The 16,237-nt window shown below is 44.2% G+C and overlaps 1 protein-coding gene across 1 annotated transcript; it reads right to left on the bottom strand.

Moving 5' to 3' along the window:
* Positions 1–614: 614 nt before the first annotated feature.
* On the bottom strand, positions 615–4,325 carry LOC101340849 (spermatogenesis-associated protein 31A6-like). Its single transcript, XM_023738648.1, has one exon. The coding sequence runs from the start codon at positions 4,323–4,325 to the stop codon at positions 615–617; it is 3,711 nt and encodes a 1,236-aa protein (XP_023594416.1).
* Between the last annotated feature and the right edge of the window lie 11,912 nt (positions 4,326–16,237).

The following is a 16,237-nucleotide window of genomic DNA, read 5'->3' on the forward strand; positions in this document are numbered from 1 at the left end:
GAGGAGGGTTGCAGAGCCTGTCTCCCCAGTCTTCATCAGGGAGAGAAGAGGCTCCCAGGGCAGCCCCCCAAAGTCTCATGCCCACTTTGTGCCATGTGAAGCTACTCAGCTTGAACACTTGCTGGAGCATGAGTGGGGAATTCCTGCCCCTATTACACCTCTGCAAACCCAACCCCCTGCAGCTGTATAAAGTTCAAGGTAGGGAGAAAGCGGTGAAAGACAGTTTGAGCCAGATCTGGGGGTGGGGTCTTCATAGATTTTTCTCATCTTGACAAGCCCTGCATGTTTATACAGTACTTTTTCGATTCAGTTTGTTTTTTCAGTGACAGTATGATAAAAACAAACTTCTTTAAAACTAGGACATCTGAGCAGGTGCAATGAAAGAACCTCAGGTAGAGGTGGATGTGCAATGCTACTGTCAACCTCCCTCCATACCTCCCCCGCAATCCCTTCTAGAAGCCAAAGCAGGTACTCAGGAGGAGCAGACACTGACCCCTCCCCTACACCTCAGCATGGCAGACAGAAGTCACAACCCTCTTCTGAGAAAAAAACATATGTATTGAGGAACCACAAATAGCTTGGCTGGGAGAAGCTATTAGCACCCAGAGGATGTGCTAACCTGGCATAGACTGAGAATTTCCTTTGATAGAAGTTTTCCTACTAAGAAGGGCTGCAGAAGCATGTTCTAGTTGAACAGAGAAGACATATTCCCGAAGACAGTGCTGTGGGCAGTGGTGAGGGAGGCCTGAGGCACCCCACATCCTTGGCCCATGCTGCTGGGAGCTGACTGGGGACACGGGCTCCCTGAGGGGCAGTGATGCGGAATGTCTCACGCACAGTTTCTCATTGTTGAATCTTATAGTTTTCAAGGAATGTTGGTCTCTGTTCTGCCTTTCTCTGATAGGACAACTCTGGCCTTCAGGGGTGGCTTGGTGATGGCAGGCTGTATCACTCATCACTCTCCTGTGCTCGGAGGAGGAGGGAGCCCTGTGGTAAGGGGAACATCCACCAACCACTGCCTGACTTTCTTGGATTTCCTCTTTTTGCTGACTTAACTTTGAAGGATGAAGTCCCTGCTCAAGTGCCATTTTCTCTTCTAGAATTTGGCCAACAGCTGTCATGAGTGCCTGAGCCTCAGTGGCCCCCCTGTCAGTAAAGATCAATCTGCTTTTGACTGTTCCATGGCTCTGGGGAGAGGCTGACACAGGCTTTCCTTTTTGCGGAGGATCAACCTGCCCTTTGTCTTTTTTACTGTGGAAAATCCACTGAAGAAAGTGCTTAATCCTTTTTCTGAAGTGGCCTTCTAGAGGAACCTGTCTCTTCTCTGGCAGTATCTGGAGGTACTTGCTTTCAATGATGTCTCCTATTCCCTTGACCTGAGAAAGTTGGCTCATCCCATTGGCTTGGGAGGCCCCCAATCCTGCCAACCTTTCTTCACACTCTCCTGGTTTGTGCCTCCTACAATCCTTTTTGTCAGTGGGGGTAGAAATCTTGCTCTGGCGCTTCCATGGGTCCTGAAGGTTTGGGATCTTGGACTCCTGCTGCCCCAGGCCACTCCTTCTGGCTGTCATGAGGTCATACAGTACTTGGGAAGCTGCCATGTCTCCACTGGACACATTCTGGGGATGAGACTGAGATATCTGACAAACCAAGTTATCTGCGGCAAGGAGTATCTCAGTGGCATAGTTTTGAAGGAGCATCTCAGGGGGACAGCCTTGAGACTGGTCCTCTGGCTCTGACTCCATTTTGAACTCTAACTCACTAAACACCTGTGATTTAAAGCAAGGCTCTCCAGGATCTCGAACAGACATTCTAGGAGTTGAGGGGCTTTTGCTGGTCCCTGAAGCCCCTAAACCCTTTACATCCACATTTATGTTTTGAGATTTTGGCAGCACACTGGTTCTCAAAATGTCTTTATCCTGTAGCTGTAGTGCAGAGGATTCCCTGGCCACTAATGCCTTCCTCTTCTCTTCAGCCCCTGAAGATTGGGATTCACAGCTCATCTCCAGCATTGCTACAGTAGGGCTGCGGTCTCCTGAGGCACATCTCACACTCTCCTCCCTGGGCCCCTTCCAAGCCATTGATTGACTTGCTGTCGGCTCTAGGCTGCCTCTCTGGGCCCCCAAGACAGTTCCAGTCTGCAAGGCTCTGCCCACAATGCTGGATGTGAGGGGCTGAAAAGGCTGCCTGCCCTCCTGCCCACTCTGAGGGGCCTCTGAAGGCCCATTGTCATTATCAGGTGGGGCCCACCTCAGGGTTCTCTGGACTTCCTCACCTGCAGGTGAGGAGGCAGGGAGAGGACTCTCCAGGGTGGGGACTGATTTTTTTGGTGTCACCTTCTCTCCCCAGCCTGCTTGAAGGTTTTCTTCCAGAAACTTGGCAGACTCAACTCTTGAGTCCGCCCAAGATTCATGAGTGGCTGAAGAGGGAAAGTTGGACTGGCGAAAGGGCAATAAGTTGCCCTTTCTTGTCTTAAAGAAATTTACGGGCTCAAGGACTTTGAGGGGTAGACACCATCTGTGTCCCATCCAACACCTTACAATATGTGTTTCCAGCACATGTTGAGTGCCCGGATTGAGAAAGGAAAGCTCTTGGGTGGTGTTTACACGGTATGCCTGACCCTTTGGTGATGCCAGATTTCCAGTTTTTGTGTAAGTGTCAGATTTGGGCAAAATATGGTTGGCAGCAAGCCAGGAATGATGGACACCCACAGGGATCTGATCCTCAATAATCTGCCCCGACTTCCTGCCCAAATGGACTTTTAGGGTGTTTTCTGGTTGTTTCTTATGTGGGCCTCTTAATATGCAATTTCCTGAGTTACTCCCTAAGTGCGTCATCAAGTCATTTTTTGATTCCTTCTTAGAGTCTGCCCCCAGAACGTTCACTGGGGAGTTTTCTGATCTCTGGGATATATTATGTTCTGGGACCTTCCCTAGACTATGACCCAGATCCTTGCTCAGATCCCTCCCTAGATGTAAATTTGCCAAGCCGCACACATGAAAGCTTCCTGAGTGTCTGGATCTTCCTGGGTGCCTGGATCCCATCTTCTTTACATCCTTGCTGCTTTCACCTGTATGTAGTGAGGGCCATAAGGGTCCATTCTGGTCCTTTGCCTGGCATGGCCTTGGTAATTTTCCCTGAGGTTCTGTCAGTTTTAGAATCTCTTGGATCCTGCCAGGCAGGCCCCATTGATGATGGATGAGCCTCTTTCGAAGGTGTTGCTCCAGTTGCTTCTGGAGCTCAGGGCTTACAAAATCCCCAGGAAGGGTGGAGTCTGACTTGTGGGCCTGGGAGGCTTGATTATCCTGGGAAAGGTTGCTACTGAGAGGACTAAAGGCTTCCTGAGATCTTTTCACCACAGAGGGTAAAGCCCTCCCACTTCCTAGTTGTTCCTGCAACAAGGGCCGTTCCAGGTGTTGAATTTCAGTTGAGATGAGAGATTGTGCCTCATTCTGGGCTGCAGGGCAAGATACTCCACAGGCCGTAAACTGAGGTAGAGAAGAAGGTAGGATTGGAAGTGAGGACTGGAGATGAGCTTGAGTCTGGACCTGAGCTAGAGGTGGGCCCCCAGATTGGGACATGGTTAAAATCAAAGGCTGAAATTGGGCCACAGGGTGTTGCAAGGACTGAGGCTGGAAAACTAAAGGAGATACTTTAGCCTGCATTTGAACTGGTAAGGCATTAGAGCTTCCATTGAATAAAACAGAGGGAAGCTCTAGTGTGGAACCAGAGACTGTGACAGTAGCGACCAGGGACTCGCTGTGCAGAAAGGGGAGACCCCAGAAGAGCTGGCTGCATTTCTGCGGTAAGTGGTCCTTCAAGGTCTTGTGATATAAGAGCAGCTGCTGTGGTTTGTCTTTGGTGCTCCAGATGGGTTGGGAAACTGTGGTGTCCTGCTCATCACTCAATGATTTTACAATATTCCTCAAAGAATTCAGGTGGTAGTCTGAGCTCATTTGATTTGGAAATGACCCATCCTGTCCTTTTTCCTCCCAAATCTTGAACTCAACGCTCTTTGTGACTTGTATTTCCAGCAGCTTCTGGACATCTGGGTTGGGGAAAGTGGGATTGCCAGTCCCTGTGCTCCTGTGTGTGTGGCCTCCGCAGAAAGCAGATTCTTGTGGGTAGCAGGAAGTATGCTTTTGCTGGGATTCACAATGTTTTGAGGTAGAGAGGCCCAAGGCCTTGGCAGCCTCCTGCCACCAGGAGAGGGTCAAAAGGGGACGGCTTGAGGTGTCAAGGCCTGTGATCACTGGGACAGAAGAAGTCAACCAGCAGTTATCTGGAAAGGGGCTCCCCGCGAAGGGGCTCAGTGGGAGCGCCATCGCCATTGAGTCACACTGAGAAAGGGTCAAAGTGGTGTTTGACAGTGGTGACACAGAAAAGGTTGTTGGAGGCTGAAGACAGGCAAATGAATCAGGGAGGTGTGGTAGGGGAGGAGGAAGAGGAAGTGGTGGGGGTGAAAGACTGTCAAGGGGAAGAGGCAGTTCTGGTGGTGGAGGGGCACTCAGTGAGGGTGAAAGATCAGAAATTGAGGGGATCATCAGGTCCGGTGAAAGGGCAGAGGTCAGAGGTTGAGGGAGCTGGGTCGGAGAAGCTGTGGAACCGGAAGGGGACACAACGGACACCAAAGGAGCAGCACCTTCTGGGGGTTCCATACATGGCTGATGGGCTTCAGGAAGTGCTCTTTTGCTCGCCCCAAAGGAGGTGTCTTGCCAGGACTGCTGACGAATGCTGCCCTTGTCAGGGGGCTTTCCCAGGCGGCTGCAGGAGACAGAGGACCAGGCTGCAGCCAGGAGTCAAAGGGTGTGCAGGGCCTGGCGGGCCAGCAGGGATTGGGCATCTGCAGCCCACGCCCTGCCCCTCCCCATGCCCTAACTCACTCTAGTTCCTGCTCTCCCTCCCCCAATGGCTTCCATCACATTCCCTCCCCACAGGTGCCCCCTATGTCAGCCCTAGCTGCCCTGCAACCCAGGGGTCACACAGTAGGCCCTAGTAGGAAGAGAAGGGGAAAGTTACTCACTTTTGCAGAAGTGAAATCAGGCCCCGAGCCTCATGTAATTCTTTCAGGCAACTTCTGCAAGCTGGAAGTCAGGAGAGTGGCCTACCATGGTAAAAGTCAGGCCTAGGGACCTTATAGAAGGCTAAGTGGGATGTCCCTCAGGGGACACAGTTGGGAGATTAGACTCTGAGAGCCCAAGCTTTAGAGTCCATGATCGCTGACCCTCAAAGCAAGGCTCACATGTGTGAGGTGCTTTGTCAATTACCAAGTGCTTCCACATCCATTATCCCGTGACATCTCAATGAGGAATTTGAGCCTTGGCAAAGTTAAACAGCTTGTCCTAGCTGGACCTGGACGTTCCGTGTCCAGATCCACCAGTTACCCATTCATTACGTCCCACACCACCCTCTACTGGGTAACACCCCCGTGAGGCCCATCATGGCTTCATCCCCCCACCCATCCCCCAAAGCCCAGCACGGAATCTGAGAAGTATCCAGGTTCTGATTCCCTCCCCCAGGAGCCTCCCTCTCAGGGCGTCCTCTGAGACCCAGGACTAAGCCCTCAGGGACAGGAGAGGTTAGGGTTAACCCGTGGGAGTTCCGTTGAGTGAGCAGAACCTTACCTGTCACAGCTTCACTTTTGTTCCTCTTCCTGTTCCTCCTCCTTGTCTCCCCTTGAGGCTGAGATACACGAAAAGAAGGAGGGTCTGGGAGCCAGTTCTCACTGTTCTCATTACAAGCCGCAGACATTCAGTATTCATGAATAAAACGACTTTCTACATTTAATTAATGAAGCTCTGTGTTTCTTCCTTTTACTCATTTTTACAGTGGATAAAAACATTTTCTGTCTTCCTTCTTTGAACAACTCAATGAAGGATTTTCTGTGTGAGATCTAGCCTGGATTTCTTCAGTCACCATTCCTCTGCTCAAGAAGGGCACAGTCTCTCAGACCTACAGACGCCTCTGGGCTCTGTCAGGTAGGATTCCGCCTCCTGAGGCCAGAGCTCAGCTGCAGCCCCTGGTCAGAGGCTCTCAGCGGTGCGGCACGACTCCCCAGATCAGCCCTGACCCAGAGGAAGGGCTTGGCCCAGAGACATCTGCCACAGGAAGGTGACTGATGAACCAGCGCTGAAGGTCTCTGGCCTCCTGAACTCTAAGTAATCCAGTCCTCAGCCACTGAGTCACTGTGTTTGGGATTTTGCCTTAGAGCCCTCTATCACACGCAGACAGATGGTCTGAGATCTTCAAATAGAAATCCTGGTGCCCACTCTAGCCCCTGCCCTGCCTGGCCTGTCCCTAGAAGGCTGATGTTTATTCTTGTCTGAGGTTTCCTATTTCAGGAATTTCTCTAGTTGATTTAGAAAATGGAAATAAGAACAGGGGTAAAAAAGGAGAGAGAATCAGTCTCTGTTGGGGCTGGGTTGAGGGTTCTTTACCTTCTCGATGTTTATATTTTTCTCAGGTGGTGGTAAGGGTGGATTACTCTGGAGGTAGGGGAGTAACAGGAGGAAGAGCCCCACTCCACACAGGAAGCCCAGGATAGTTTCAGTGATCCAGGAAGTGGAGCTGGAGCTCATCCAGGTAGCACTAAAGCTTTTCAGAGGAAAGAGGTAATTCTCCATGGTCAGAATCGCATTGTTGCTCTCAGGCAACTGTGCACTGCCAGTGTGCTCTAGCCTAACAGTCCAGGCCTGCATCACTGAGCTGTGGCTTCATCACTCTGGCCTAAAGGTCCAGGCCTGCATCACAGAGCTATAGCCTCATCACAAAGGGCTCCTGAGGGTGGGGGAGGGGACAGCAAGAGGAGGCTGACCCACAGCCCTTCCCTGCATGTCTTAATTTCCTAGGGCTACCATAACAAACTACCACAGCGGGTGGCTTTGAACATCAGGAATGTATTGTCTTGCAGTTCTGGAGGCTGGAAGTCCCATTCCAGGGTGTTTGCAGGGCCATGCTCTTCTTGTCACTCTAGTGGAAGATCTTCCTTATCTCTTTCAGTTTTTGGTAGCCCCAGGCATCTGTTGTGATTCCATGGCTTGTAGATGTATCTTGACATAGTGTCTTCCCCCAGTGTGTGAAATTCTGTCTCAATATCTGTTCTTCCCTTTTATAAAACTCCACTCAGAAGGAATTGGGACCCACCTTACCCTGATAGGAGCCCTGGTGGTGCAGTGGTTAAGAGCTTGGCTGCTAACCAAGAGGATGGCAGTTCGAATCCACAAGCCGTTCCTTGGAAACCCTATGGGGTAGTTCTACTCTGTCCTATAGGGCAATGGCAATAGGTTTTTTTTTTCCCCCTACTCTGATATGAACTACTTAAATGATGAGATCTGCAAAGAAAAACCCTACTTCCCCAAACAAGGTCATATACACAGGTATAAGGGTTACGACTTCAATACTTCTTTTTGGGGGACACAATCCAGTCCATAGCACCCTATCATGCAGCTCAGCAGATCCCTCCACCCTCCTCTGGGCCTTCCAACTCTGCCCTTTCACCCTGTCATAGGCAGACCTTAGTACAATTTCCTAGTCATTTCCACTTGCAACCCAGATATTACCGGGTTCCATTTATCCCTTGGAGATTTTGACTTGAGCCCCACCAATATCATATTCTTTGAAAGTTTAGAGTTCTCCCAGAAATTTTGGCAATTTCCCAGAGATTTTTACTCTCAGGCGCTCTTGTCTTCAGCTCCAGCTTTCCCACATAATCGGGGCAGATTACCCAATAAGCAAGGTAAGCACGGGTTTACTTGTGCTTACTTACTAATCTGTAGTGAACAATTTCACATGGGTTTCACCAGATATGGTGAAACCAGTGTGAAGGGGAAACCCATGTGAAATTGTTCACTGTAGATTGGTAAGTAAGCACAAGTAAGCCCGTGCTTACCTTGCTTACTGGGTCATTCGCCCCTATTAGGGATTGTAAATTTGAAAAAAAGGCTTTGATTCTGTAGGAAGGTGCTGTGGGGTTAGGAGAGAGACAGATGCCAGCCATATCTAGAAGCAGAATCTTTGATGTGGTGAAATTGTTCACTACAGATCATCTGGTAAGCAAGGTAAGCACAATGCTTACCTTGTCACTGGGTGGAAACCCCAGGTTCTTGCTCAGCACGACTCATATTGGCCAATGAACGAGACCCAGGTGGGAAGGCAGAAAAGGGCCTTTATTTCGTTGTGCAAGGAAAGCATTCAGTCGGAGCTGCTGCAGCCAAGACTGCTCCCTGAGGGCAAGGGGAAAAGTTACTTTTAAGGGGTTTACAAGTAGGGAGTTCATACAAGTTACATCAGCAACATTCTTAATCATACTACGCAGGTGCAATGGAGTTTACATATAACTTCCAAGCAAAGAAAGCCGGATTCTAATGCAAAGCTGTAGAGGAGGAAGCTAAGTGAAGGAAACAGGATTTAAATGCAAAAGCTGCTGGGTGTGGGTGAGCTAAGCAAAGAAAGCAGGATTCTGATGCAAAGCTGCTTTAGGTAGTGGAATTTTCCACAGCCTGGGGCATCTGTTTTAACCTTGCCTATTGGATAATCCGCCCCTGCATGTAATGTTTTTGTCTTGCATCAACCCAAGGCACATAATTTAAATTTCTTTTATGTTTATTTAGTTTCGTGAATTTTGAATAGTAAGCTTTTAAGTTCTGTACCATTTTCAATCAGAAGGGCCTACATAACAAATTAAGATAATTTATTAATTAAAATTCATAAATCTAAGTATAAAAATTGTAAGTAATTAAAACTTCAAGTGATTTTTTTTAAGTTTGTAGCATTAATATTTATAATTCTGGAGTTAATAAAGGTTAATAAAGCTTATACTACACAGGCTTGGGACACACAACACACACACACTCATTCTTTCACAAACCAATCCAGTATTTTCAAATCCAATAATCAAGCATTTCCTTCATAAAACAAATGAAAAAAAACCTTTCATATGTTGTCTTCTTATTTTACCCAAAATAAAGTCTTCAATCTTCACATCAGAGTTTCCAAACATGTGCCACACCCACTAGCAAGGAATGGTTTAGGGTGAGCTAAGGCACTGATCCTTAGGGTTCTTAGGGTGGGAGGTGGGACTCAGGGATCAAGCAAGGTCTTGGGGCTGATCGTGGTCTTGAGCAAAAACCAGAAAACCAAACCTATTGCTCTCAAGTCTATTCTGACTCATAGTCACCCTATAGGACAGAGTAGAACTGTCCCATAGGGTTTCCAAGGAGTGGCTGGTGGATTTGAACTGCCAACTTTTTGGTTAGCAGCCGACCTCTTAACCACTGCACCACCAGGTCTTGAGCAACCTCTTCTAATATTCCTGGTGTGTTCTATACATTCACTTTTTCTGTGTGTGCCTTGACTTCCTCCTCCTGCCCTCTCCAGGCCCTGGAGCCTCAAGTCGGGCCTGTACCATGTAGAGAAGGAGTTTGGGTCCTAAACAAAATTCCCTCGTAGCACCATTCCACATCCCCTCTGCAGCAGGAACTCAGGGTTCATTTAGGGATTCACGTGATAAACATGTCTTAATGCTCCATGAGGGCTTGAAAATAATGTGTATTTTCTCCTTGTTGATCATAACATTTTTATATAGCTTTTATGGTAATGAGGTTATTTGATTTTATTTGACGATATCATCATGAACACGCACGTTTGCAAGCACATCTTTTGCATCTACTATTGCTTTTGTCAGCTTACAGTCTCTTTTCCTCTATGATATTATCACCTTGAATTTCACCTTTTATCAAAATTTGGGCCCAGGTCTTTTTTTTAATTCATGTTTTCCTGCTATATTTTCTCCATCACTTTTTTTTCAATATGTTTTGTTTGATGTGCTTATTTTTTTGACATTTAAAAATCTTTTCTGACAATCTATACCTTTTGATTGGTGCCTTTAATTCATTTTCACTTATTCTAATGGTTATTCCATATGACTTATTTCTGCTTTGTTTTCTATACTTTATGCCCCCCCACTTTTCACCTTCTACTTTATAGATCAAATGCTCTTCTGTTCTTCTGTTTGTTGGAAATTTGTAAATGTTTAACACTGTGTACGTGGTTATATCATTATTTATGTTAATTTCTGTAATATAACATCTCATAAATGCTTTTGGCCCAGTTTTGAGGCCCAGGCTAGAGGCCAGTCAGTTTGCCTTCTTGTGAAGGTGATTAAGTCCTCTCGCCAATGATTCTCCTTATCAGATTCTCACACTCCTGGTCCACTCTGCACCCACCTTAATTGTCCTGGGGCCAGGTACCCAACAACTAGGGACAGCCCCTATGCCCTGGAGCCTGCAGAATTATTCAAAATACCCAATCCCCAGGAAGCCCAGGAAACCTAGCTAACCCTACCCTGCTTGCTATACATAAATTTTTTCCTACAACTCCAGTTTATTGTTACCCTGTCCCCAGGCACAACCCCCTGACTGGCCCAGCATAGTGGCATGATTTGTTCTCCCCAGGAAATTGTGAATCTAATAAAAAAAAAAAACCTTTAAAACTTTTTATAGTCTCTCTTTTCATAGGCTTCTGACCTTACCATAACTCACCCAAGGTAATATGATTAAAACAATTTTCTCCTTAATTTCCTACATGTATCAATATTAATATCATCTCAGCCACAAAGCTAGTACTCTGCCCCCTTCCCACTCCTTCTGGCTTAGCTTTCTCCACGGCAGCCACTTGTCCAAGGGGCTATTTTCTAAAGTTTTACTTCTGGGTTGTTTTGGATATGTTGTGTTTTAATGTATTCTTGGGGTATAATAAACAATCGTTGTAGAGAAAAACTTGAACACTGTTTCAAGTTAAAACAGAGAGGTTTATTAAGGGTTTGAAATAATTGCAGTTGAGGAACCACATAGCCCATTGAAAATGGAACCAGGTAGTCCCAGGGCAGTTTCGTTATACAAGTATTCTTGTAACGGCCTGAGCCGGAATAGGATCGGATCAGGTCCAGGTCCCGATGGGCACAGCCTGTCTAAACGGAAAAGCGAACACAGCTGTTAAGGCAAGGTGAAAGCATTTATTTAGTTGGCCAAGTAAAGGAGCTCACCGGGACATGCGTCGCCAAGATGGCTCCCTGAAACTGGGTGGGGGTCAGCTTTCATGCGACTGTTACAGTTAGCGAATCAGGAGATTGTACACATTCAAGATTCCTTGTTGATTATTCATTGTAGGGCAGGGCTAGGAATCAGCAGGAAGCGACTGACAGACCCTTTGCTTCTGCAGTGGGCTCGGCTATTGCCCGATGATGTAAGTCCGGTGACTTCGTTCCTTGACATGAGTCTTTTGGTTCCTTGGCATGAGTTTTCTTATCTATCTGCGCATGCCTGGTGGTCTGGCACCGGTTCTCCTGGGACTTGCTTGTGACCCTTATCTGCAGAATTCCCTGAAGTTAAAACAATGTAAAGAGTAAAGAAATAGTCAAGCCTAGTCAAACAGTCCTGATCTGAAGCCCCAGTATATCCTGTCCCTATTGTGGGGGCAGGAATGAGGCTTAGCGACCACCTTATTTTTATGGGGTAAAAACAGGAAGCAAACCATAGGGAGGACAATTACAGACAGATCAATTAATATTGTAGTAATCACACTCTCATTAGTTACTGATTATTAATAGTATAGTTAGTGATTACAGATAGTTTTACAGGATACTTACATCATGATCATAAGATGCTCACATGTATTTTGTTTACTCTTGCAAAAGTACCTTGTTGGCAACAGCAGCCAGACAGTATGTGTATTTTGAGGGGGGCAGATGGTCACTTGGTTAAGACCCCTCAGGACATAGATTTCACACACTGATTTTGACCACCGGGGAAAAACATGTTTTTCTGAAAAAACATAGCTGTTAGCCTAGAAACCCACATTAAAATTAGATAGCATGGTCAGCATATTATGCCTTTGTCTCACCGACTGCACTGAAATCTGTCTTTTCCTGAGACACAACACCAAGTTAATTATTCAATCCTTTATTCCACAAACCTAGTAGCATGTTTCTGGGTTTGTTTTTCTTCTTAATGGAGTATTTCCTCTAAGAATGTATTCAAAAGGGATTTATGGAAGTAAAATTTTTGAGGCCTTATTTTTCTGATAACATCTTGTTTGTGTCCTCATATTTAAAACAGCTTGGCTATATATAAGACTTAAACACTTTCTTCCCTTTCAATTCTTTTCAAATGTTACACCATTGTATTTTTGTCTCCAACATTGCTATTCTAAAGCCTGATGTCAATTAAAGTAAGTTTTCCTTAAAAGATGATCTGACTTTTCATCATTTCAACAGGATGTTACAAAACAGAAAATAGTCTTCAGTGTTCTCAGTGTAAATCATTTACAACTATAAAATTAAGATATTAATGCAATATGAAAGGAATTAAAGCCTTCTTGATTACATATACGGACACTGAAAAAATGAACTATCATACACTCATTCAGCAAAATAAAATGAAAAGAAAATTTAAGTAAAGAGAGGGTCACTGGATCCAAGGTACAGTTGAATGTAGTTGAATGAGAGCTGTACAGTAGACCTAGAAATCTGTTTGCCAAAAATTAATCATTTAGCAAAAATGTAGTGATACGCTGAAGGTGTTGTGAACCTAATACTCCCCAGCATGTTTTCTCCTTTTCAAAACAGGCAACTGAGAGCTTGACATAACTAATGCCATGATGAACCTATAAGGTTTTTTTTTTTCTTTTTTCTTTGCCTTCTCCTTTTTGCATACCTTTGTTAGTGACTTTGTTTTGCTCTGTCTGGCCTCCTGTGCCTTACAACCCCACAGGAAGATTAGATGTCAGATTATGTGTATCTTTAGCCTGATAAGGAAATGTCCAGTGTATCTCTTTAGTATGATAAACAGTCTCTTGTAATTACCTTGTAATGAATAAGGACACTTCTAACCTTTGTAAAAATCATATATAAGCTGTAATGTAAAAATGCCTTTTGGGACTCCATAGAGACAGCCTGCATTGCTGTTGAATCCCCGGTGGTGGACACCTCCTAAAGTAAAACTTCCTCACTCTTTCTGACTTGGAGTATGTTTCATCGGCTTGACTGCTCCAGGGCATGGCCCCTATTCAGGTAACAGTGTTATGTTTCTTTTTAATCATTCAAAACAATGGTAAGTATAAACAACTGGAAGATAAAAAATGTATACCATAAATATACAAAATTTGAGGAAAACAACTATATTTTTGTGAATTTAAAATGCTGTCAACAGTAGATTGCATTTCGTTTCAGAAACATGGTTTAGAACTGATGATGTATGTAAAAAATGGCATGATTTCAACATGAATGGGGAGAAGATAATTAATATAACCATTATTCTTGGATCTTGAATTATTTGTGATTTCATTACCTTCATACAAATCAAATCATGCTACCTGCAGCTGTGGTAAAAAATATATATATACATAATCATAATGCTCTAATTTCATTTGGGATTCCACAATCAAAATCAACCTATGGACAAATCATGGAAGACTTTATTATAATTACAAAATAGGATTTAAATGATGTTAAAACTTGATAATATAAACATAGAGCTATAATTGCTAAAAGCTGAAATCCAGGATGGGTAATTTGGGGAGGAAAAAAAGTTGAGCATTAATCTTCACAGCCCACTAAGCCAATAAGTGCTGTTCAAATTGAATGAACAGTTTATTAGCTCAGTCTGTTAGTAAGGAGAGTAAATACATTATTTTAAGCAGAAAAAAAAAAAACCCTTAAATTATAGGTTGAAGAACAAATGAAAAATACATCCTTTTAGGAGAAGACAGCGTGGTAAATGAGCTATATTCTCTATCATTCATAAGAAGTCAGTAGATTTTGCTTAAAATTGATCAAACAAATCAGGAAATTATAAACTATTATTTGGAGTTCAAGGGAATAGTATATAGTAAAAAAAAGGAAAATGGTAAAATTTTCTTATCTTTGAAAAGAAGGACCAGGGCCTGTGGAAGGAAAAAACAATATTTTTTGTTTTAATTTTTTTACCCACCAAGGAATTTGGATGAATTCCTATGCACATGTATTACTTTCATTTTCTAAATTTCTTACTTACTCTTTGGAGCAGTCTGTAAAAGAATTTCTGAGAATGGAAATAAAGTTAAAAGTAATACTAGAGATGTATTATTCGATCATACAATTCACGAATTGGACAACACACAGCGTGAGACTGGGTGTTGCACCTAAGATGAGGCAATTCTGTCTGAGTTATCTAGTGCTGCTACAACAGAAATACCACAAGTGGATGGCTTTAACAAAGAGAAATTTATTTCCTTACAGTAAAGTAGGCTAAAAGTCCAAATTCAGGGCATCAGCTCCAAGGGAAGGCTTTTTCTCTCTGTCGGCCTTCTTCTCTTCAGTGTTCCCGTGGACTAGGAGCTTCTGGGCGCAGGGACCCCAGTTCAAAGGACGCACTCTGCTCCCGGCACTGCTTTCTTGATGGTATGAGGTCCCCCTGTCTCACTGCTCACTTCTGTCTTTTATATCTCAAGAGATTGCTTCAGGACACAATCCAGTCTTGTAGATCCAGTCCTGCCTTACCAACACAACTGCCACCCATCCTCCCTCATTAACATCATAGAGGCAGGTTTACAACATACAGGAAAATCACACAGTACCAGGAATCATGGCCTAGCCAAATTGGTACACACACTTTTTGGGGGACATAATTCAAACCATGACAAGGCAGTATGGGGTTTTTATAGTCCAAGGAACAAAGAAAGCCAGGGAAGTACTGGCAGTTTCAGTGAGTCTTTTGGAAATTCGTTAAAATGTCTCTTAAAATCCGTTCTTCCCCAGAATTTAACGATGCTAGTCTGAGGAGGTCCAATGTGTGCCAGTGCCAGCTTGTCTGGAATGTAGGGCTATTCTAACGTTACACATAAACTTAAAAAAAAAAAAAAAAAAAAAAAAACTAGTTATTATCTCTAAGGTTTAGGTTACTTATTATCTGAAACATTTGCCCTATGAAACCAGATTTTGTCCCTGTTCTCCAGACTTAACAGAAATGTTGTCTTCAGTTTTTACATTTTGTTTTAGCCTCCACATAGATTTCTGGCCTCCACAAGTCCAAATGACATATATATGTAAAATTAGGTTTCCTTTAGCCACAGGTATATGAAAATTGATTAAATTTTCTCATGATATTTGAAGTTAGACATTATTAAATTATAATTTTGGGAAAAACATAACTACCCATAAAAGCAGCCAAAACACGAGATTTGGCTTTATGTTCTGCTTAGCTAAGAAGTAAAACCTGTATAATAAAAATAATAATAGTGAGTTTCACATTTTTAAATAAAAATGCAAGTTTTCACTCTTATAAAGCTACTTATAATCAACAGTAGAATAAAACCAATCAAGACTAACATTCATATTTTCAAGTTTATTTTGCGACTTTCAAATATTTTATACAAATATACAAGCATAGTTGCAAAAGGACAAATACCATGGGATATTACTCATATGAAATAAGTAAGCAAATATACACAAACCAAAGATTATTATTAGTGGTTACCAGGGGTGGGAAGGAGTCCCTGGGTGGCACAAAGTGTTAAGTGCTTGACTACTAACTAAAAGGTTGGCAGCTTGAGACCTGGCGATTTGCTTCCAAAAGGTCAGAGCTTAAAAGCCCTATGGAGCACAGTCCTACTCTGACACACACGAGGTTGCCATGAGTTGAAGTCAACTTCAGGACAACTAATAACAAAAATAACAGGGGTGGGAGGGGGGAGAAGGAAGGATTTATGCTTAGGGGGTGTGATTTTTAAGATTGTGTGCCAACTTGGCTGGGCCATGATTCTCAGTGGTTTGGCAGTTATGGTGTAGTTTGGGAGAAGCATAATGATGTAATCACCTCCATGATGAGATCTGATATAATGTGATCACCTCCATGATGGGATCTGCTGTGAGTAGCAATCAATTGAAAGGGAGTTTCCTTGGGGGTGTGGCATGCATGGAATATAAGTGGACTTTCTGGGAAAGCTCATGGGCTTTTGCTCACTGTGGATTCTGCAGCTGGCTCCTGCTCGTCTGACTTCCAGTTCTTGGGACTTTAGCTAGCATCTTACCTGCCCTCTTGCCTGCTGATCTTGGGACTCATCGGTCTCTGCAGCTTGTAAGCCAGAGCCCTTCTATCTGACTGGCCGATCTTGAGTTCACCAACCCCTGCAGCTACGTGAATCAGGAGAAGCCTCCAGAATGACCACTGGTCTTGGGACTTTCCAGCCTCTACAACCATGTGAG

Source organism: Trichechus manatus, unplaced genomic scaffold (assembly GCF_000243295.1).
Source record: "Trichechus manatus latirostris isolate Lorelei unplaced genomic scaffold, TriManLat1.0 scaffold00120, whole genome shotgun sequence".
NCBI lineage: Eukaryota > Metazoa > Chordata > Mammalia > Sirenia > Trichechidae > Trichechus > Trichechus manatus.